General features: G+C 39.4%; 1 protein-coding gene across 2 annotated transcripts; it reads left to right on the top strand.

Annotated features, from left to right (window-relative positions):
* The first annotated feature begins 374 nt into the window (after positions 1-374).
* LOC104213756 (zinc finger BED domain-containing protein DAYSLEEPER-like) lies at positions 375-5,821 on the top strand. 2 transcript variants are annotated; one of them, XM_009763299.2, is made up of 2 exons: positions 375-595; positions 3,240-5,821. In XM_009763299.2, exon 2 carries the CDS (start codon positions 3,260-3,262, stop codon positions 5,654-5,656), a length of 2,397 nt encoding a protein of 798 aa, XP_009761601.1. In that variant the 5' UTR covers positions 375-595; positions 3,240-3,259; the 3' UTR covers positions 5,657-5,821. The 2 variants fall into 2 exon arrangements, with proteins under 2 accessions (XP_009761601.1, XP_009761602.1); XM_009763300.2 differs by lacking the exon at positions 375-595 and adding an exon at positions 607-836.
* Positions 5,822-22,796: the final 16,975 nt, after the last annotated feature.

The raw sequence follows: 22,796 nt of genomic DNA, 5'->3' as shown, positions 1-22,796 counted from the left end.
TATTGGGTGACGTGTATCTCTGGTTTAGAAAAAGGTAATTTGAAATAAGGTCTATTTTCTTGGTGAAGGACTTGAAATAGATGTTATCCCTTTTACTTATAATGGGCTAAATTTCAAAATTCTACTTAAATAAAAAAACCCCATTTTCCCCAATTCCAATTTTAGCCAATGTAGGCCCCATCTTAAATATAGTCCACACAAAATCACCAAAAATACCATAAAAAGTGGGCTATGGTCCATGACAACCATATACTAATACACATCAAACCACTTGACCAAAGAAAGGGGTGTGACCCAAAACACACACACTAACACACCTTCAATTTCACATAGTCACAAGTCATAACAATAATAAATGGACCTAAAAAGAAAGTCCATATCCAATACTACAATTTTAATGTTTTTGGTTTTCTTGTCAATGAACCTTATCACTTAATAGTCTAATACGACCCCAAAAATATCATAACAAAGGTCCAGTTTGGTTTTACCGGGTTCAAGCCCAATTCTCTTTCTCTCTCCTGTCTCTTTCTCTCTCCTCTCTCCCTCTCCGGCTGAAACCCTAGATCTGGTTCACTATCGGAGCCTGAAAATCCCGGTAAGCTCCATTTTATTATCTGGGTTTTGCTCAAAATCGAATTTTGGCATCTGGGTTTTGCTCAAAATCGAATTTTTTGTTATCTGGGTTTTGCTCAAAATTGAATTTTCTCATCTGGGTTTTGCTCAATATCGAATTTTGTTATCTGGGTTTTGCTCAAAATCGAATTTTGGTATGTGGGTTTTGCTCAAAATCGAATTCTGATATTTGGGTTTCACTCAAAATCAGTTTTTTTCTTCAGGTATAGTACCTTTTTTTAAATATTTTTCTCACTTATTTTCCTTTTGTTCATTCCAGATTTGATCTATTTTTCCTTTTTTAGATATATTTTTAATGCTTTATTGTCTTAGTGTGAAGATCGGTCTCTGATATTTCTGTTAGTTTTATGTTTATGTTTTGGTGTAAATGTGCGCTATATACTGTGTTCCATGGTTAAAATATTTTTTTAAAGTATTTTGTTGTTGTAATATTTTTGTTTCAATATCAATTTTCTGCTTGTTTTATGGTAGTTCACTAAAGTTTGACTTATTTCAGGTTTATTTAACTTTTTGCTGATATTTTGAAAAAAGGAGTTTTATAGTTTACTTGTTGTTCTGGGCTTTAAGTTGAAGGTTGTTTTGAAATTTGAAGGCTGACTATGAAATGGTTCTTGAAATAGATCAGTTGTTAGTAAGAGTGTGTGATATGGGCTTTGTTTAGATTTGTGTTAAAGCCCATGTTTGATCCATTTTATGAGTTAGATCTAGTAAGTTTATGTTTGTATACTTGTTAGCCCTTGTATTGGGAAATGTCCTTTTTAACCCTTATTTTCTTCAAAATAGAATAATACCCTCCTTTTTTTTTTTTTTTTTTTTTGGTTTTACCACCGGTGCCCGGTACCCACTTTGGAGCCTGACTATATCCGGATTCGCACCGCGTAGGCCCCCATTAGAGGGAAGCGTTCCCTACCAAGGATTTTTCCATACTGGGGCTCGAACCCGAGACATCTGGTTAAGGAAAGAGTAGTCTCAGCCGCTGCACCACATCCTTTGGTGGTAATACCCTCCGTGTTGCCTTAGGAGCTGTTTAGAAATAGTTTTTTTTCTTCCTTTTTTCCGAAAAATATTTTCAAACCAGTTTTTGGTGATATATTTAACTTAATTTTTGAAGATGAGTTTCAAAAAAATTTGAAAATGAGTTTTAATTTTGAAAAAGTGATTTTTGCCTCTTTTTCAAGTAAACAATGTTTTTCTCTCACAAAACTGCATGTCCAAACACAACTTCAATTTTCAAATACTTTTTCAACTGGACTTAAAATACTATTTTTTTTTCCAAATCTCACCTTTTTTTATTTTTATTTTTTATGTCCAAACGCCTACTTAGTAGGGGTATTACTAGTAGAAATAGCGTCTATTGACCACTTTTCGCCTTTTCGGCATTGTCTTAGAAAAATAGCCATTGTCTTGGAGTTCCAAATTTTATTAGTGGAACTCCATGATTACACTTGTGGAATTTGAAACTGTAGGACAGTGGATATTTTTCAATTATAGGAGCTAAAAGTTGGCTATTTGTGAAAATTTCCCAGTGTTACTACTATTAAACTTTGAGTCAGCTTAGTTTAGGGACGAGTCGGGCCGGGCTGGCCCTAATGGAGTTAAGTTTGGTCCCTCCAGGTGTGCCAATGGACAGGATGAGTTCGAGCCAGGCCGGGCCTTGGAGTTAAGTTTGGTCCCTCCAAGGTGTGCCAATGGACAGTATTCTTCAGCTCTGAGGAGCTAATTTCATGCATTTTGTTGGCTAAAGTTTTGGGCCTCTCGTTCTATTAGTCCAAAGAGTGAATACTATGCCTGCTCTGCAGTGATGAAGTTGCAGCCTAGTAGTTGTAACTCCACGATGCATTCGTTAGGTGCAGGATTAAAATCTTACCAATGACCATAGGCTGCAATACCATACTGAATCTCTTGGTTGAAAGATTCAAATACTGCGTAAAGCATAATCAACGGTTAGAAATATTTACTGGGTGTACTTTAGCAAGTATAAGTGTTTACTTGGGAGTATGCTAGTTGAAGTGTCAGTTGTGTATTAAAAACGAAAAAAAGAAAAATATTTAAGTTTCCTGTTTCTCATTAATCTGAACATGCTCATAGTAAAAGTTGATTACTTTTGTAGCGCTTTTGAATGGATGTGATTGGTTCTCATTTTTTTTTTTGGTTGATATTTTTGTAGCCCTATAATGGCCACTATAAGAATTACCCTTCTTCCACAAGTTCTCAGGTGACGCACACCACATACCACAGTCAAAGAGATCTTGAATTCCATAACTAGCAATGTTATATGACCCATCAGTATATCCATATTGATTCTTCTAGTACAAACGAATCTTAGTTTCGTTAGACTTATCACAGAAAATGTACACACACATGTAACTATGCCCTTTGTAACTTTTCATCTTCTTGATGTTTTTTATAATGAAACACCTTACTTCTTCAAAAAGAAAATATATGTAGATGTACACACACGTATAGCTACCTTCAGGCTTTTTTATTTTATTTTTTTATTCGCACTTCTTTTTCTTCAGTTCTGCTATGCGTATGATTTTCTTTTTCTTTCTCCCTTTTTATCATTATATTATACAGATAATTGATAATTGTTTTGCTTCCTATAGCCTTGAGTTTCTGGTCTCTGATGGCGACACCAGAAACCCCTGTTACACCAGCAACCCCCACTGAGAATCATGAGATCGTGCTGAAAAATGAGATTGTACATGAACATAGCAATGAGATGGTGCCGGACGATGAGATGATACATGAACATAGTCATGAGATGGTGCCGGAAAATGAGATGATACATGAACATAGTCATGAGGTGGTGCCGGAAAATGAGATGATACATGGACATAATCATGAGTTGGTGCCGGTAAATGAGATGATACATGAACATAATCATGAGATGGTGCAGGAACATGAGATGACACATGAACATCACATAGTGCTTGGCAATGAGATAGTCCCTGGTGATGAAATGGTTCCAGACAATGAGATGATCCCACTAAATGAGATGGTCCTTGCGGAACAACCCAACTATATCGAAACACCTCCAAACGATCTAGAAACACAACCCAGCAAGCGTAGGAAAAAGAAGTCAATAGTTTGGGAACACTTCACCATTGAAAACGTTGGTGCTGGAACTAGAAGGGCATGCTGTAAGCAGTGCAAGCAATCATTTGCATATAGTACAGGTTCAAAAGTAGCAGGCACTAGTCACCTGAAACGCCATATTGCAAAAGGAGCCTGTCCAGTTGTCCTACGTAACCAACAGAATAATCAATCCAGCCCATATAATACACCTTCTAAGATGAGTGGATATGGGGGTAGTAACGATGCACCAAAACGACGTTATCGGACTGCTTCTTCTCCTTACCTTGCTTTTGATCCAGACCGGTGCCGCCAGGAGATCTCTAGGATGATCATCATGCACGACTATCCTCTTCACATGGTTGAGCATCCAGGCTTTCTTACTTTTGTCCAGCATCTTCAACCTCGTTTTGATATGGTGAGCTTCAACACCGTGCAAGGAGATTGTGTGGCAACTTATCTTAGAGAGAAGCAAGCCATTCAGAAAGTGATTGGGGGAGTGCCTGGGCGAATCTGCTTAACACTTGATATGTGGTCCTCCTGCTACACTGTCGGCTATGTGTTCATAACTGGGCAGTATATTGACAGTGAGTGGAAAATTCACAGGAAAATACTCAATGTCATCATGGAACCATATCCAGATTCTGACACGGCTTTCAGCCACGCTGTTGCCGCTTGCCTTTCTGACTGGAGTATGGAGGGGAAGTTATTTTCTGTCACTATTAATCATCCAATCAGTGATGCAGCTGTTGATAATCTTAGAGCTTTACTCTCAGTGAAGAACCCTCTTGTGCTCAATGGCCAGTTGGTGGTCGGAAATTGTCTTGCTCGAACTTTGAGCAGCATTGCGCAAGATGCGTTTCATTTTTTGCATGGAACTGTTAAGAAAGTAAGAGATAGCATAAAGTATGTGAAAACATCAGAATCTCATGAGGAAAAGTTTATTGAACTCAAACAGCAGCTTCAGGTGCCAAGCACAAAGACGTTGGTGCTTGATGACCGAACACAATGGAACACAACATATGAGATGTTGTTGGCTGCGTCAGAGCTAAAGGAAGTATTTTCGTGCTTGGATACATCTGACCCTGATTACAAGGATGCCCCATCTGTTGAAGATTGGAAGCAAGTTGAGATTCTGTGTACTTACTTGAAAATCCTCTTCGACACTGCCAATCTTCTGACCGCACCAACAATTCCAACAACCAATACATTCTTCCATGAAGCGTGGAAGATTCAATTGGAACTGGCTCGTGCTGCAGCAAGTGAAGATCCATCCATCAGCAGCCTTACCAAAACGATGCAAGAGAAGTTTGATAAATACTGGAAGAGTTGTTGTCTGATGTTAGCGATTTCCGTAGTAATGGATCCACGCTTCAAAATGAAACTCGTTGAATTCAGTTTTACGAAAATATACGGGGAAGAAGCTGCTACCTATGTGAAGATTGTTGAAGAGGGAATCCACGAGCTCTTTCTTGAATATGTGGCACTTCCTCTGCCTCTGACCCCAACTTATGCTGAAGAGGCAAATGGCGGGGATATAAAGCAGGAGAACGCCCAAGACCTCGGTGCCTCTAGTAATGGGGCCGGACTTACAGATTTTGATGCCTACATTATGGAGACAACAAGCCAGCAGTCAAGGTCAGAACTTGATCAATATTTGGAAGAATCCTTATTGCCTCGTGTTCACGAGTTTGATGTTGTGGGGTGGTGGAAACTGAACAGAATGAAGTACCCTACTCTATCGAAAATGGCTCGTGATATCTTATCAGTTCCAGTTTCAACCGTAACAGCTGATTCTGTATTTTGCACGGTAGGCAAAGAGATGGATCAGTACAGGTGTTCCTTGCGACCTGAAACCGTGGAGGCCCTCATCTGTGCCAAGGACTGGCTTCAGAATGCATCAGTAGATACTTTACACGCGCCAATTAAAATGGAAGTCCCGATTTAGGTTGTTGCTGTAATGTTTGAGTAGATGTCTAGAATGGTATTTCGTAGCTGACTTCATTTTCCTTTTAGATTGTAAAATTTTTCTTTTTTCTGTCGCCTGAGGATTGACTTTCTTTTATCATCATTCGGAACCATTAAGCTCTTTATGTGAGAAATTTATTCGAGATGTTGCAATCTCCTTGTTCATTTCATTGGTATATGAATGCATGAAGCTGTACAGAAAACAGGAATGCCTTATGTTTTGTGTTGTTCTTCATTGTTAACTTGGCTGGCTGGTTTAGTTGTTCCAAATTTAATACTATAAAGTCACAGGCGGAGCTATCTCATCGACTACGGTTCGGTTGAACCTAGTTGCTTTGATCCATATCATGTATTTGTCTTACGAAATTTATTAAATATGTAAGAATTGTTAATTTAGAATCCAGAACTAGAACCTCGAAACTATAAACTCTCAATCCTGGCTTCGCGTTTTTATAAACTATAGTCACACCTATATTTCTCATATCATGACAAGGTAATCAGATTTAAGAGCAGGGATTATCAATTTCCTGCATAATATGCATTTGATTCGAAATACTACATAAATCAGAAGAAAACTATCCAAAACTCGAAATCCTTTATTTCTTTTGCAGTGGCGTACGCTGCATTTTTCATAAGCGGTATCGACATTTTAAAAAATGAATACAACAACAACACAAATCTAGTGAAATCTCACAAGCGGGATCTGGGGAGTGTAAAGTGTACGCAGACCTTACCCCTACCTTAGGAGTTAGGACGGTAGAGAGGTTGTTTCCGAAAGACCCTCGGCTCAAGATAAGTGAAAATGAAGCAGTACACATACCGTAGCAACAACAAGATAATCAAACATGGGTGCTCATGGAGATACATGCATTAACAAAGATCTAAGAATACGACACTATAAGAATATAGCCAATCTCGCCGAAAATAATGAAACAATGTGAAATATCAAGGGGTAGGAATAGTAAAATACAAGACCGGTACTAATACTACTGGGAAGACTAGACGAAACACCCTAAAGAATAAGAACTAGAGCTTCGTCTAATCAACAAAAGCCCTATGAAAGTCCAATGAATACTGCAAATCGAAATGTCAAATTAATCAATCAGCCTCCTATCTTATACTAATAGAAATACTGCAAATCGTAAAATTTTATCTTCATCCCCCCTTCAACCATTTTCACAAAACAATTCTTTAACCTGCATACAAATTAGTAAGTATTATTTTACTTGAAATACTCTTCGAACAAAGTTTTCAATATTTTATCAGTCTTTCAAAAATGAAGTTCGAAATTCGCAAATACTAATGGTCAATATTGAGAAATATTATTTGTAGCCGAATTATGTCGTTAAATTCTGACGGATACCCGATATCATAGAGTGCATAAGTATATATATGTATAAAAATGATATCCACATCTTTGCCGTGTATGATTCTTTTGTGGGGAAAGTGCTCTTCATCAAGAGTTTTTTCACTCTTAGGTTCAAACTCGAGATATCTTATTAAAGATAGAGTAATATCATTCATCCCATCACACTCTTTATGTCAGTTTTTAATTAAATTATCAAGTAGATAAAGGAGGAGATTTACAGTTGGCTGGTTGAGTAAAACTTTAGTTGAGCTTAAATAAGACAATGATGATTTATACAACGGATCTCAATTTGATTGGATTGAGCGTAATTGTTATTATACTAAATAGATATTTTTTTAATGTAGAGTATATAATTATTTATATAAAATGTTTTATTCTTTTTGTTCCAATCCTATAAAGTCTTTGTGAACCAAAAATACAAGACTTAAAGTCCATCTGCTTGGTGACAAGACCTGAGCCAGTAATAGTTGGATCAGATGAAATCCCTTTTGATTCAAAATCGAAACCTTGCCCCCGCCATAATGGGCTAATTTGAAAAGAATTTTTACCCAAATAGCTGATCGAATTAACTATTTATTTTTCTAGGCATATACATAAAATATATGATAACGATATAAGATTATACACATATTATATATAAATATACATATAGTGCTAAAGCAAGTTTTTCTAAATGAGGATATCAAGTTTCAACATCCAATAAAGACTTGCTAACATAATAAATTGGAGATTGTTTACCTTTGTCTTCTCAAATTAACATTGCACTTACCGGCATTTATGACACAACGAGGTAGATGAGTAGCCTTTCTCCATCCTTCGATTTGGCCAACAACGATGGATTTGATAAGTACGTTTTTAGATTTTTGAATGCTTGTTGGCATTCTTAGTCCACTCAAATTGGCTTTGATTTTTTAACACTGAAAAGAACTTTAAACTTTTCTCCGAAGATTTAGAAATAAACCTTCCTTATGTTGCTATCCTACCTGTCAACCTCTGCACCTTTTTTTTACTCGTGAGTATATAAGTTATTTCTTCAATGACTTTAATCTGTGCTGGATTTACTTCAATTCCTTGGTTAGAAACAAGGAAACCCAAAAACTTACCTGAAGACACGCTAAATAAACACTTTTCGGGATTTAACTTCATATTGAATTTGCAGAGAATTTGAAATGTATTTGACAAATGTTGGATGTGATCCCCCGCCTGTGTTTACTTGACTAGCATGTCATCGATATAGACTTTAATACTTTTTTCCAGATGCTCTTGAAACATCTTCGTTACTAACCTATGGTACGTTGCTCCAGCATTCTTTAAGCTAAAAGGCATGACTTTATAACAGTAAGTCCTCCTGTCTGTAATAAAGGAAGTTTTTCCTCATCTAAAGGATCCATTTTTATATGATTATATCCTGAATAGGCATCTAAAAAACTCAACAATTCATGTCCTTCAGTAGCATCAATTAGTTGATCTATGTGCGATAAAGGAAAAGAATCTTTAGGGCAAGCTTTATTCAAGTCAGTATAGTCTATACAAACTCACCATTTACCATTCCTTTTGGGGACTACTATAGTATTAGCTAGCCAATTAGGATATTTTACCTCTCGGATAGACCTGATTTTTAAAAGCTTTTGTATCTCATCCTGAATTACCTGGTTTTTTAAGGATCCTTGCTTCATTTTCTTCTGTTTAACAGGTGGATACATTGGATATTCATTAAGCTTATGGGTCATCACCTCCGGTGGTATACTTGTCATATCTGAATGCAACCAAGCAAAGTAGTCTGCGTTAGCTTTTAAGAATTCAATTAACTTATCTTTTATCTCTGGGCTTAGGTTGGTTCCGATGTAAACTTTTCTGTCCGACCAATGTATAAACAACACTACCACTTCGAGTTCTTCAATTGTTGTTTTGATGATTTCGTTCTCTTCTGGCTCTTGAATAGTATCAGGCCTTGAGTCTACATTCGTTTTTCCATCTCCTGTTGAGGTTTGTGTTGTTAAATCCTCAACTGAATTCTGTAATTGCTATTTTTCTTCTGCGACGTCGTTTTTATGCTTGAATTCGCCACTTAGCTGATGCTTCTAGAAGCCTGTTGATCACCACGGATTTGTCTAATTCCCCATTGCGAAGGGAACTTAATAACCTGATGTAGAGTAGACGGAACAACATCTATCTCGTGAATCCAAGGTCCATCGAGAATCATATTGTATGTCATGTCCATATCTATCACTTGAAATTTCGTATATTTGACTACTCCTTCTGCGAATATGGTGAGTACTATCTCCCCTTTTATAACAATGCTTGAATTGTCAAATCCAGATAAGGTACGTGCTTTGGGTATAAATTTATCATCAGCTTGCATCTCGTTTACCACTCTTAAAAGAATGATATTTACAGAGCTACCTGGATCAATCAAAACTCGTTTCACATTAGTATCATGTACAAGTAAAGGTATTACCAGTGCATGATTATGTGGGATCATCACACCATCTGCATTTGCATCATCAAACGCTATACTGTCTTCTTCCAGAACTTGTGAACTCCCTTTCCGTGGGTAACTGTGACTTTTGCCATCTTTTTTGCAGCCGTATATGTCACACCGTTGACCTCCTCTCCTCCGCTTATCACGTTAACCGTTCTTTTTGGTAATGGAGGTTTTGGTGACTCTTGTCTATTCTTCATATATGCTTGCTTACCCTTCTCACTAACATATCAGTTAAATAGCCTTGGTTTAACAAGTGCTCTACTTCACCTTGTAGCAATCTTCAATCTGCTGTTTTATGACTGTGATCATTATGAAACTCGCATCAGAAATCTGGGTTTCTTCTGCTGGGGTTCGATCTCATTTCTTTTGGCCACCGCACCTTATCTCCCATACTCCTTAAAACAGCTACCAACTCAGATGTGATAACATTGAAACTGTAATCACCAATCTTTGCCTTTGTACTAATGTTGTTGTCCCGCATATCTCGCTCCTTTCCAAACTTGGATGGCGAACCCGCATCTCTATCCCTTGATTTAGAAGCGTACCTCGGGTTCTTGTGTTTAGAACGTGAATCGCTTCCTGCTGGTCCCATGTAAGGTTTGTACCTATTCTTATTGGACCTTTTTTCAGTTTCTGGTCGCCTCGAACTTGTTCTTTCATCTCCCCGTGACTGAGTGATAATATCTTCTTCTATCTGCATCTTCAAGCTATATCTGTTGTAAACATCATTCCAAGTTGTTGGAGGGAATTCTCGTAAGCTTTCTTTGAGTCTCCTCGTGGCTTCTGAGCTTTTTTCATTTAAGTTACTTGCAAACTCCATGACCGCCTAATTATCCGATACACGAGGTAACATCATCCTTTCACGCTGAAATCTATCAACAAATTCCATGAGTAGCTCTGTATCTCCTTGTTTTATTTTGAAGATGTCTTCCATCCTCTTTTCAACTTTTTGATCTCCCGAGTGTGCTTTTAAAAATGAATCTGCAAGCTCAGCAAAAGAATCAATAAAATTTTCTGGTAAAGAGAATACCATGTTAGTGCTCCTTTTATGAGTGTTTCGCCAAATTTTTTGACCAGAACTGACTCAATTTCTTGCTTCATCAAGTCGGTACCTTTTACGCCAGTTGTAAATGTAGTTACATGATCTCGTGGGTCGGTTGTCCCATCATACTTTGGAATATCGGGCATCTTAAACTTTTTTGGAATTGGCAAGGGAGCGACACTTGGCTCCTAGGGCTGTTGAGAATATTTAGCAATATCCACTCCTTTAATCACGGGTGGCACACCAGGTATCTGATTTATGTGATCGTTCTGCACCTTGAGCTGTTTCTGCAAAGTTAGTACTAAACTTTGTAAATAAGAATTATTTGGAGTACCTGACCTTCCATCGCAAGATTCGCTGGGAGTTCCTCCACTGCCAGAATTACCAAGTCCCGAGCGTAGGTTCTCTATGGTTGCGGTGTTATTTGGAGGTGGAGTTGGTAATACAGTTGGCAATCCACTAACAAAAGCTTGGAGAGCATTGTTGACGTGTTTTGCAATTAGTTGCTTCAATGCATCTTCAGTAGTTTGATCGTCCCCTTATTGGTTATTCACATATGATGTTGATCTTTTAGGTGACCCTTCTCAAGAGTGTTGAGGAGAATTTAAGGGTGAAGGGATTGTAGTTTTATCCTCTTATTGATTCTGTTGGTTCAGTTGGTTGTTGTCGTTGGCAGTCGACATGATTTTTTGACAGAAAAATGGATTTGGAAAGTGAAAAGATTATCAGATTTCCGGTAACAAAACCAATTTGTTAACCAAAAAATGTGTCTTTCGGTCAAAGCCTATTTTTGGAAGTACTCAGGTTACTGATAACCAAGAAATTTCGTACTTTCTCAATTATATGAAAAGAAAAGAACAAGAATAAGAAAGGAAATAACTGATTGCAAAGTCGATATAATGTAAAGCTGAAAAGTAAAGTAAATTTATTCCAATATTGTTCCAGATGATCCTTACAAATGAAGTTCTCTTCCCTTTTATAGGGATTTACAAATATAATGTTTCTTCCCTTTTGTGGCCGAATCATTATGATCATTAATGATATTAATGGTCCGTTAGAGTTGGCTATCATAACTATTTATGGAGATTCTGTAACGGTTCCAATTCTTCTTCACCATTAATTTGAGGTTCGTAAACCTTCCCCTTCCTACTGTCTTGATTCATTCAGCCCATATTTACTGAATGATTTAGGCTCGAGCAACTACATCCCTTCATCTCGTGAGTGATTTCCCCGTGCCTCTTGTATCTCGTGCATCTTCTAATGCATATTCCAAGTGTCACCTTCTTAATGATCCACGTATCATGCCTTGTCAGCCACATACAATTCCACGTGTCATATTTATTTTTTTACTAATATAGCCTTGTCTGTTACTCATTTTTTGTCGTTTTAGGGCTATAAGTATAGAATTCTACCCGATTATTAGATTTTCATGTGTTATAGACCATGCCTTTTGCATAAGTCCCTGCGATCAAACCCAAATCGCTAGTCACTACCTCGCCCTGACCATTACTAGTTTTTTGGCGTTTTAGGGCCATAAAACTAGAATTCTGCCTGATTCCCAAATTTTCGTGTAATGTAGTCCACACTTTTTGCATGGGCCGGTTGACCGGACCTGGATTGCCTAAAATTTTACTGGCCAATCAAAATTGATAAAAGGAACAATAGTCACCGCCTCTCCAAGACCCTTACTCGTTTATTGGCATTTTAAGGCTATACAATAAAATTTCACTCGATTCTCAATTTTCGTGTGCATGGGCCCGGGCTACCGAACCCGGATAATCTAAAATTTTACCAGACCATCAAAATAACCTAAGGAATATTAGTCACCACTTCACTATGTCCGTTACTCGTTTTTGTGTTTTAGGGATATAAAACTAGAATGCCACCCGATTCTCAGATTTTCATGTGCTATAGCCCACACCTTCTACATGGGTTCGGGCGACCAAACCAGGATCACCTAAAATTCTGCAAGCCCATAAGGAACCATAATCATCGCCTCACCATGACCGTCACTCATTTTTTGGTGTTTTAGGGCCATAGAACTAGAATTTCGCCTGATTCTCAAATTTTCATGTGCTATAGCACACGCCTTCTGCATGAGCCCGGACAACTGGACCCGTCTCCCCTAAAAAAATTTCGGACCATAAAAAATGATTAAGAAATAATATTCATCGACTCGCCATAACCGTTACTCATTTTTGGGCTTTTAAGGGCTATAAAACTAGAATTTCGCCCAATTCCTAGATTTTCATATGCATGGGCCAAGGCGACCGGACCCAGATAGATTATGATTTTTTCGGCCCTGAAAAAATGACCTAAGAAATAATGGTCATCGCGGCCATGATCATTACACGATTTTTTGGCATTTCAGGGCCATAAAACAGGAATTTTGCCCGAATCCCAAATTTTCGTGTCCTGTATAGCCCACGCCTTCAGCATAAACCCGGACGACCGAACTCGGATTGCCTAAAATTTTTTTAGACCAGCAAAAACAACCTTAAGAACAAAAGTCACCATGTTGCCATGGCCGTTATTCATTTTTTTGGAATTTTAGGGCTATAAAACTGGAATTCCGTCTGATTCTCTGATTTTCATATGCTGTAGCCCACACATTCTGCATGGGCCGAGGAGGCCAGACCTGGATCGCCTATAATTTTTTCCGACCAATAAAAAATTACCAAAGGAATAATAGTCACCGCCTCGCCATGACCCTTACTCATTTTTTGTCGTTTTAGGGCCACAAAACTAGAATTCCGCCTCATTCCCAGATTTTCGTGTGCGATAGCCCACGCCTTCTGCATGGGCTGAGGCAACCGAACCCGGATCGTCTAAAATTTTACCGAACCATCAAAAACGACCTAAGGAACAATGGCCACTACCTCACCATGATCGTTACTCATTTTTGCTGTTTTAGGGCCATAAAACTGGAATTCCGCCTGATTCCTAGATTTTCATGCATAATAGCCCACGTCTTCTGTATGAGCCATAAATGCTGGGCCCGGATCATAAATTTTTTTTGGACCATAAAAAATGATCTAAAGAACAATATTCACCGTGCCATGATTATTACTTGTTTTTTTTTTTTGATGTTTTAGGATCATAAAACTGAAACTTCACCTGATTCTTAAATTTACATGTACTATAGCCTACGCCTTATGCATGGGCCGGGGCGACTGGGCCTGGATCGCCTATATTTTGTTGGACTATCAAAAATGACCTAAGAAATAATAATCATCTACCTCTCTATGATCGTTACTCGTTTTTTGTTATTTTAGGGCCACAAAACGAGAATTTTGCCTGTTTTTAAATTTTAATGTGCTATAGTCCACGCCTTCTGCATGGGCCTGGGCGACTGGACCCATATCCCCTAAAATTTTGTTGGACCGTATAAAACGACCTAAAGAGCAATAGTCACTGCCTCACCATGACCGTTACTCATTTTTGAGCATTTAAGGGCCATAAAACAAGAATTCTACCCGATTCCCAGATTTTCATGTGTATGGGCCAAGGCGACCAGACCCAGATAGATTAAAATTTTGTCTGCCAATAAAATGATCTAAGAAACAATGGTCACCATCTCTCCATGATCGTTACACGTTTCTTGGCATTTTTGGGGCCAAAAAAGTGGAATTTCGTCTGACTCCCAAATTTTCATGTGATGTAGCCATGCCTTCAGCATAGGCCTGGGCGACCGAACCAGATCTCCTAATATTTTGTCAGACCAGCAAAAACGATCTTAGGAACAAAAGTCAACACGTCGTTGTGACCGTTACCTCTTTTTTAGCGTTTTAGAGCCATAAAATTGGAATTTCGCCAGATTCCCAATTTTTCATGTGCTATAGCCGACACCTTCTGTATGGATCCGGGCGACCTAACCCGGATTGACTAAAATTTTGTCAGTACATCAAAAACCACCTAAGGAACAATAGACGACACCTCCTCATGATCGTTACTTATTTTTTGGCATTTTTAGGCCATAAAATTGAAATTTCTGCCTGATACCTAGATTTTGTGTGCTATATAGTCCACGCCTTCTGCATGTGCTCTGGAAGCCAGACCGGATTGCCTAATATTTTGCTGGCCCATCAAAAATGACCTAAGGAACAATAGTCATCGCCTCTCCATGACCATTACTCGTGTTTTGGCATTTTAGGGCCATAAAACTGGAATTCCACCATATTCTAAAATTTTTGGATGCTATAGCCCACACCTTCTGCATGGACTCTGGCGAAAGGACTTGGATCACCTAAAATTTTGTCGGACCATCAAAATAGACAAATGGAACAATAATCACTGCTTTTCCAAGACCGTTACTCGTTTTTTGGTGATTTAGGGCCATAAAACTAGTATTACACTTGATTCCCAGATTTTTGTGTGCTAAAGCCCACATCTTTTGCACGGACCGGGACGACCAGACCCAGATCGCTTAATTTTTTTGGCCCATCAAAAACAATCTAAGGAATAATAGTCACCGCCTCACCATGACTGTTATTCGTATTTTTTGGTATTTTGGGCCATAAAACTGGAATTTCGCCAGATTTTCAATTTTTCATATGCACCCATGCCTTCTACATGGGGCCGAGCTACCGGACTTGAATCATCTAAAATTTTGCCGGACCATTTACTCATTTTTAGTATTTTAGGGTCATTAAACTTAAATTCCACGCGATTTCCAGATTTTCGTGTGCCCAGCAAAATTTTTGTCGATCCGGGATCGGTCGCCCAGGCCCATGCATAAGGCGTGGGCTATTGCACACAAAAATTTAGGAATCGGACGAAATTCTAGTTTTACGGCCCTGAAATGCCAAAAAATGAGTAATGGTCATGGTGAGGAGGTGAATATTATTACTTAGGTCATTTTTTATGGTCTGGTATAATTTTAGATGATCCTGGTCTGATCGCCTAGGCCCAAGAACAAGGCATGGGCTATAGCACACGAATATTGTTCCTTAGATCGTTTTTGATGGGCCATCAAAATTTCAAGCGATCGGGGACTAGTTGCCCGGGCCCATAGAGAACAATAGTAACCACCTTTCCCTGACCGTTCCTCGTTTTTAGCATTATAGGGCCATAAAACTAAAATTCCATTTGGTTCCCAATTTTCATGTGAAATATCCTACGTTTTCTGCATGGGCCCTGACGACTGGACCTGGATCATCTAATATTTTAATAGACCATCAAAAATGACTTGAGGAACAATATTCACCCCCTTTCCATGACCGTTACTTGTTTCTTAGTGTTTTAGGGCCATAAAACTGGAATTTCATCTGAATCCTAGATTTTCATGTGCTATAACCCACGCCTTCTGTATAGGCTCGGGCGACCGAACCTATGTCGCCTAACATTTTTAGGACCATAAAAATGACCTAAGAATTAATAGGCACCGCCTCGCCATGGTTGTTACTCATTTTGTTTTAGCATTTTAGGGCCATAAAACTTGAATTCCGCCTGATTCCCATATTTTCGTGTGCGATAGCCCATGCCTTCTGCATGGATCTAGGCGATCGGACTCGAATCACCTAAAATTTGCCGGATTTTCAAAAATGACCTAAGGAACAATAGTCACTACTTCTCCATGGCCGTTACTTATTTTTTTTTGTGTTTTAGGGTCATCAAACTGGAATTTCACATGATTCCTAGATTTTCATGTGCTATAGCCCATGCCTTCTACATGGGTGATAACTAGGGATTCTAGTTTATTTTACACTCCTTTTTACTTGAGTTTTGATTAAAATTGTATACAAATAGTCCTAGAGGCTTACATGTTGTACTTGTCTGCAAGGTTTGGTCAAAAAGGTGACAAGTAGTCAAAACCAACTCAAAAAGGAGTGAAACATGCACAAGTACCAAGAACAAGTCAAGGCACTGCTGCATCATTAAATCAACTGCAGCCGCAAAAGACCCACCGCGGTCGTAGACCATTTAGTGCGGTTTGTGGTGGATGAGTTCAGAGAGGTGCATTTTTGGAGCTTAAAGCAGTGCGGCCCACCGAGGATTTTTGGTGGCCGCAGAAGCTTCTCTGCAGCTGCAACCCATTTTGCGCGGTTCGCGGAGAAGGGATTTAGAGAGTTGGGAGTTTGGAGGATTGAAGCCAGCGCGGTCCGTGACCCATTTTGTGCGGACCGCAATTAAGCTACTGCAGCCGTGGAGCATTTTATGTGGCCCGCGGTGGCCATATTCAGAGAGTGAAAAGTCAAGCCAAAAAGCCTCATCGCGGCTGCGGTGCATTTTCGACGGTCTGCAGTACCTCCGTCAGGGGTATTTTTGTCCAGAAAATTCAGCCTAGTATAAATACTTTCTTTTCACATTTTTAGGGTATCTTTTGTAATCTGTTAGAATCCAGAGCACGTGAACTACGGTTTTATTCCATTTTGAGTAATTTGTAGCTAGTTTAACAATCTTCAATTTCTTAGTTTGTAATCTTAATATATGAGTTATTCTTCATCTATTTCTCTGTTTTCTTCCATTATTATGAGTAGATAGACCCATTAGCTAGGGTTGTGGCTCAACCCTAGTGTGGGTATTTGATGGGTCTTTTGATTTAAGGCTTAGATGTTTATGGGTGTTTGATATTTGGACCGATTTATATTTTCCATGTTGAATTAGTGGTTGCGAACACTAATTTGTGCCTATTTGACTTGGGCTCATCTTGAGAAAGAGAGCTTGAGTCTAGGAAAATCAGTCCAACAAGGAATTGGGGTGTAATCAAGAGATTAATAGCCCCAATTAAAGAGTTAAACCTGGAGATAGTAATACCCGATTTGAGCCTATACTGCTTGCACAATTTTGACACCCAATTGGTCTTGAGAAAGTCAATTAGGGCAAAGTCACTCAAGCTACCGAGAGGTATAGAGTGAGTAGTTTCGTGCATTGGCTATATCGCAATCCCCAACATAATAACTTTGCGTTAGGCTTTAGATCCTGTCAAGTATTCACCTAGGAGAAAGTCACTTCCCTAGTGCCTCGTTATCCATTTAGAAAACCTTACAAGCATTTCACTCTTAGTTTAATTTAGCATCTCATTAGTATGAAATTAGAAGTAACAAACAACAATTATGATTGGAAGTGTAATTAAGGGCACTACGCACTGCTAGTTTAAATAGGAATCCAATTCCCAATTCTAGCTCCCTGTGGATTCGATCCCGACCATCTCAGGTAACAGCTACTTCGACTGCTCTTGCCACTTACTAGTGGTGTAGGGTTGGCACTGATCACTTTTTGGCATCGATACCGGGGAGCTAACGACTTTGGCTATCTATCTAAATAGTTTTGTGTATTGTTTTTCTTTCCTTCCGTGCTACTAATTTATGTGTATCGCAATCTCAAGTACAAAATGGCGGCAAACAATGTACCTCTTGGAGGCCTTCCACCGGGGGAGGAGGTAGATGACAATATTGATGATGAGGTTCCTATAGTACCTCAAGGACAAAGGAGAGGCCGCCAGGCCAATGATAATGTTCCTGACCCGAATTGCTCAAAACAATTTCGAACCATAAAAAACAACTTAAGGAACAATAGTCACCACCTCACCATGACCGTTATTCATTTGTTGGCGATTTAGATCCATAAAACTGCAATTCCGCCTGACTTGGATTTTCTTGTACTATAACCCACGCCTTCTACATGGGCCCGAGCAATCGGACCCGAATCGTCTAATATTTTTCCGGATTATCAAAAATGACCAAAGGAACAATAGTCACTGCCTCGCCATAACCGTTACTTATTTTTTGGTATTTTAGGGCCATAAAACTGGAAGTCCGTCAGGTTCCTAGATTTTCATATGCTATAGCCAACGCCTTCTACATGGGCCCAAGCGACCGGACCCGGATCGCCTAAAATTTTTTTGGACCGTCAAAAATGGCCTAAGGAACAATAGTCTACACCTCGCCATGACCATTACTCATTTTTGGCATTTTAAGACCATAAAATTGGAATTTCGCCTGATTCTTAGATTTTCACGTGTCATAACCCATGCCTTCTACATGGGCCCGAGCGACCGAACCTAGATCGCCTTATTTTTTCGGAGTATCAAAAAAGACCTAAGGAATATTAGTACCACCTCTTCATAACCGTTCCTCAGTTTTTGGCATTTTAAGGCCATAGAACTGAAATTTCGCCCGATTCCTAGATTTTCGTGTGCTAGCACACGCCTTGTGCATGGGCCGGATGAGCGGAATTGAATCGCCTAAAAATTTTGTTGGACAATCAAAAATGACCTAAGGAATAATAATCATCGCATCTCCATGATCTGTGTTTTGTCCTTTTAAGGCCATAAAACTAGAATTCTGCCTGATTCCCAGATTTTCGTGTGTTATATAGCCCACGACTTCTGCATGGGCCCTAGCACCCGGACCTGGATCGCCTAAAATTTTGTAGGACCATAAAAAATGATATAAGGAACAATAGTCACTGCCTCTCCATGACCATTACTTAATTTTTGGTGTATTAGGCCCATAAAACTAGAATTCCTCCCGATTCCCAAATTATCATGTGCTATAGCCCACGCCCTCTGCATAGGCCCGGGCGACCAGACCCGGATCACCAAAAATTTTGTCAGACCATCAAAAAGGACCTAATGTACAATAGTCACCACCTCGTCATAAGCGTTACTCATTTGTTTGGCATTTTAGGGCCATAAAACTAAAATTCCGTCGGATTCCCAAATTTTCGTATGCCATAGTCCACACCTTCTGCATGAGCATGGACGATCGGATTCGGATCGTCTAAAATTTTGTTGGACCATAAAAACGACCTAAGTAACAATAGTCACCGCCTCACCATGACCTTCACTCATTTTTTGGAACTTTAGGGCCATAAAATTTGAATTCTGCCTAATTCCTAGTCGTGTGTTATAGCCCCGCCTTCTACGTGGTCCTGGGCGATCGAGCCTGGATCACCTAAAATTTTAATGACCATCAAAAAATCCCTAAGGATTAATAGTCACCACCACGCCTTGACCATTACCCATTTTTGGCATTTTTAGGCTACAAAACTTGAATCCCGCTCGATTCCCAGATTTTCGTGTGCGATAGCCCACACCGTCTGCATGGTCTAGCGACTGAACTAGAATCACCTAAAATATTTTCGAACCATAAAAAATGACCTAAGGAATAATAGTCACCACCTCGCTATGACTATTACTCATTTTTGTTGTATTAGGACCATAAAATTTGAATTCCGCCTGAATCCTAAATCTTTTTATGCTATAGCCCCCGTCTTCAGCATGGGCCCGGGCGATCGAATATAGATTGCCTAAAATTTTGCGGAACCATAACAAACTACCTAAGGAACAATAGTCACTGCCTCTCCATGATCATTACTCGTTTTTTTTTTTGTGTTTTAGCACCATAAAACTGGAATTTCGCCAGATTTTTAGATTTTCGTGTGCGATAGCCCACGTCTTTTGCATGGGCCCGGGCGATCGGACCTGGATCACCATAAATCTAGAATTTTGCCCGATTCTCAGATTTTTGTTTGCTACAGCCCACGCCTTCTGCATAGGCATGGGCGACAGGTCCCGGATCGCCTAAAATTTTGTTAGGCCATCAAAAACTACCTAAGATACAATAGTCACTGCCTTACCATGACCGTTACTCGTTTATTGGCGTTTTAGTGCAATAAAATTGTTATTCCGTCCGATTCATAGATTTTCGTGTGTCATAGTCCATGCCTTCTGCATGGGCTCGGGAGAACGAACCAGGATCGCCTAAAATTTATTCGGACCATTAAAATCAACCTAAGGAATAATATTCACTGTCTCGCCATGATCGTTCCTTATTTTTTGATGTTTTAGGACCATAAAACTTGAATTTCGCCCGATTCTCAAATTTTCGTATGCTATATAGCCCACGACTTCTGCATGGGCCCAGGCGACCGAACCTGGATCCCTTAAAGTTTTGTCGGACCATCAAAAATGACCTATAGAACAATAGTCACCGTCTCACCATGATCGTTACTCTTTTTTGGTGTTTTAGGGCCATAAAACTGGAATTCCGCATAATTCCCAAAAATTTTGTGTGTTATAGCGCATGCCTTCTGTATGGGCCCGGACGCCCGGATCAAGATCGCCTAAAAATTTTACGGACCTTAAAAATGACCTAAGGAAAAACAGTCACCGCTTCACCATGGCTGTTACTCGTTTTTTGGGATTTAGGGCCATAAAATTGGAATTTCACCCGATTTCCAAATTTTTGTCTACCAAGGCCCATGACTTATGCATGGCCCCGAGCGACAAGACTCGGATCGCCTAAAATTTTGCCAGACCATCAAAAATGACCTAAGGAATAATAGTCACTACCTCGCCATGAGCGTTACTCATATTTGGCATCTTAGGGCCATAAAACTTGAATCCGCTCGATTCCCAAATTTTCATGCGATATTGCCCACGCCTTCTTCATGGGCCCGGGTGACGGAACCCGAATCGCCTAAAATTTTGCCGTACCTTAAAATATGACCTAAGGAATAATAGTCACTATCTCTCCATGACCATTACACTTTTATGGCATTTAGGGCCACAAAACTAGAATTCTGTCTGATTCCCAGATTATAGTGTGTTATAGCCAATACCTTCTATATAGGCTCGGGCAACTAGACTTGGATCCCCTAACATTTTGTCAGACCATCAAAACCGACCTCAGGAACAGTAGTCACTACCTCACCATGACCGTTCCTTTTTTTTTTTGCGTTTTCGGGCCGTAAAACAAGAATTCCACCCAATTCCACGCCTTTTGCATGAGCCCGAGCGACCGAACCCAGATTGCCAAATATTTTTCCATCCTATCAAGAACAACCTTGGAACACTACCTCATATGATCATTTTTTTGGCTTTTTAGGGCTACAAAACTGAAACTCCATCCAATTTTTAGATTTTTGTATTATATAGCCCTCGCCTACATGAGCCAGGCATAAGATCTGGATCGCCTAAAATTTTGCTGAACTATCAAAAACGACCAAAGAAAAAATGGTGACCGTCTAGCCATGATCGTTACTCGTTTTTTAGTTTTTTAGGAGCATATAACTGGAATTCTCCCGATTCCCAAATTTTCGTGTGCTATAGGCCACGCCTTCTTCATGGACCCGGGCGACGGGACCCGAATTTTCTATAATTTAGCCTGACCATAAAAAATGACCTAAGTAAGAATAGTCACAGTCTCTCCATGATTGTTACATGTTTTTTGGTATTTTAGGGCCATAAAACTGGAATTCTGCCCGAATCCCAAATTATCTTGTGCTATAGCCAATGCCTTCTGTATAGGCCCGTGCAACCATACCTGGATCGCCTAACGTTTTGTCAGACCATCAAAACGACCTAAGAAACAATAATCATTGCCTCGCCATGACCTTTCCTTTTTGTTTTGCCTTTTCAAGATGTAAAATGAGAATTTCACCCGATTCCACGCCTTCTGCATGAGCCCTGGCGACTAGACCTGGATCACCAAATATTTTGTCGGGCTATCAAAAACAACCTATGAAACAATAGTCACTGCCTCCTATGACCGTTACTTTTTTTGTTAGGGCTATAAAACTCAAATTCTGTCTGATTCCCAGATTTTTGTGTTATATAGCCCTCACCTTCTGCATGGGCTGGGGCGATAAGATCTGGATCGCCTAAAATTTTGTCGGACCATTAAAAACAACTAAATAAAAAATGGTCATTGCCTAGCCATGACCGTTACTCATTTTTTGGTGTTTTAGGAGCATAAAATTGGAATTCCGCCCGATACCCATATTTTCGTGTGCTATAGCCCACGCCTTTTGCATGGGCCCAAGCAACCGGACCCGTAACGCCTAATATTTTGTCATACCATCAAAAATGACATAAGGAACAATAGTCACTGACTCGCCATGACCATTCCTCATTTTTTGGAGTTTTAGGGTCATAAAATTAGAATTCCGCTCGATTCCCAAACTCTCGTATGCAATAGCCCACGCCTTCTGCATGGCCTCAGGCTACCGGACTAGAATCACCTAAAATTTTACTGACCATCAAATACCATATGAGGAATAATGGTCACCACTTTTCCATGATCGTTACTAGTGTTTTGGCATTTTAGGTCAATAAAAACTGGAATTCTGCCTATTTCCGGATTTTCATGTGCTAGGGCCTATGCAGAGGACCTAATGTACAATAGTCTTCGCCTCGCCATGACCGTTACTCATTTTTTGGCTCTTTTAGAGCCATAAAATTGGAATTCTGCTTGATTCCCAAATTTTTGTGTGCCATA

The sequence above is a fragment of the Nicotiana sylvestris genome, chromosome 6 (genome assembly GCF_000393655.2).
Source record: "Nicotiana sylvestris chromosome 6, ASM39365v2, whole genome shotgun sequence".
In the NCBI taxonomy this organism is placed as follows: Eukaryota; Viridiplantae; Streptophyta; class Magnoliopsida; order Solanales; family Solanaceae; genus Nicotiana; species Nicotiana sylvestris.
Note: the sequence above shows the minus strand (reverse complement) of the source record. Positions and strands in the feature narration are given on the sequence as shown.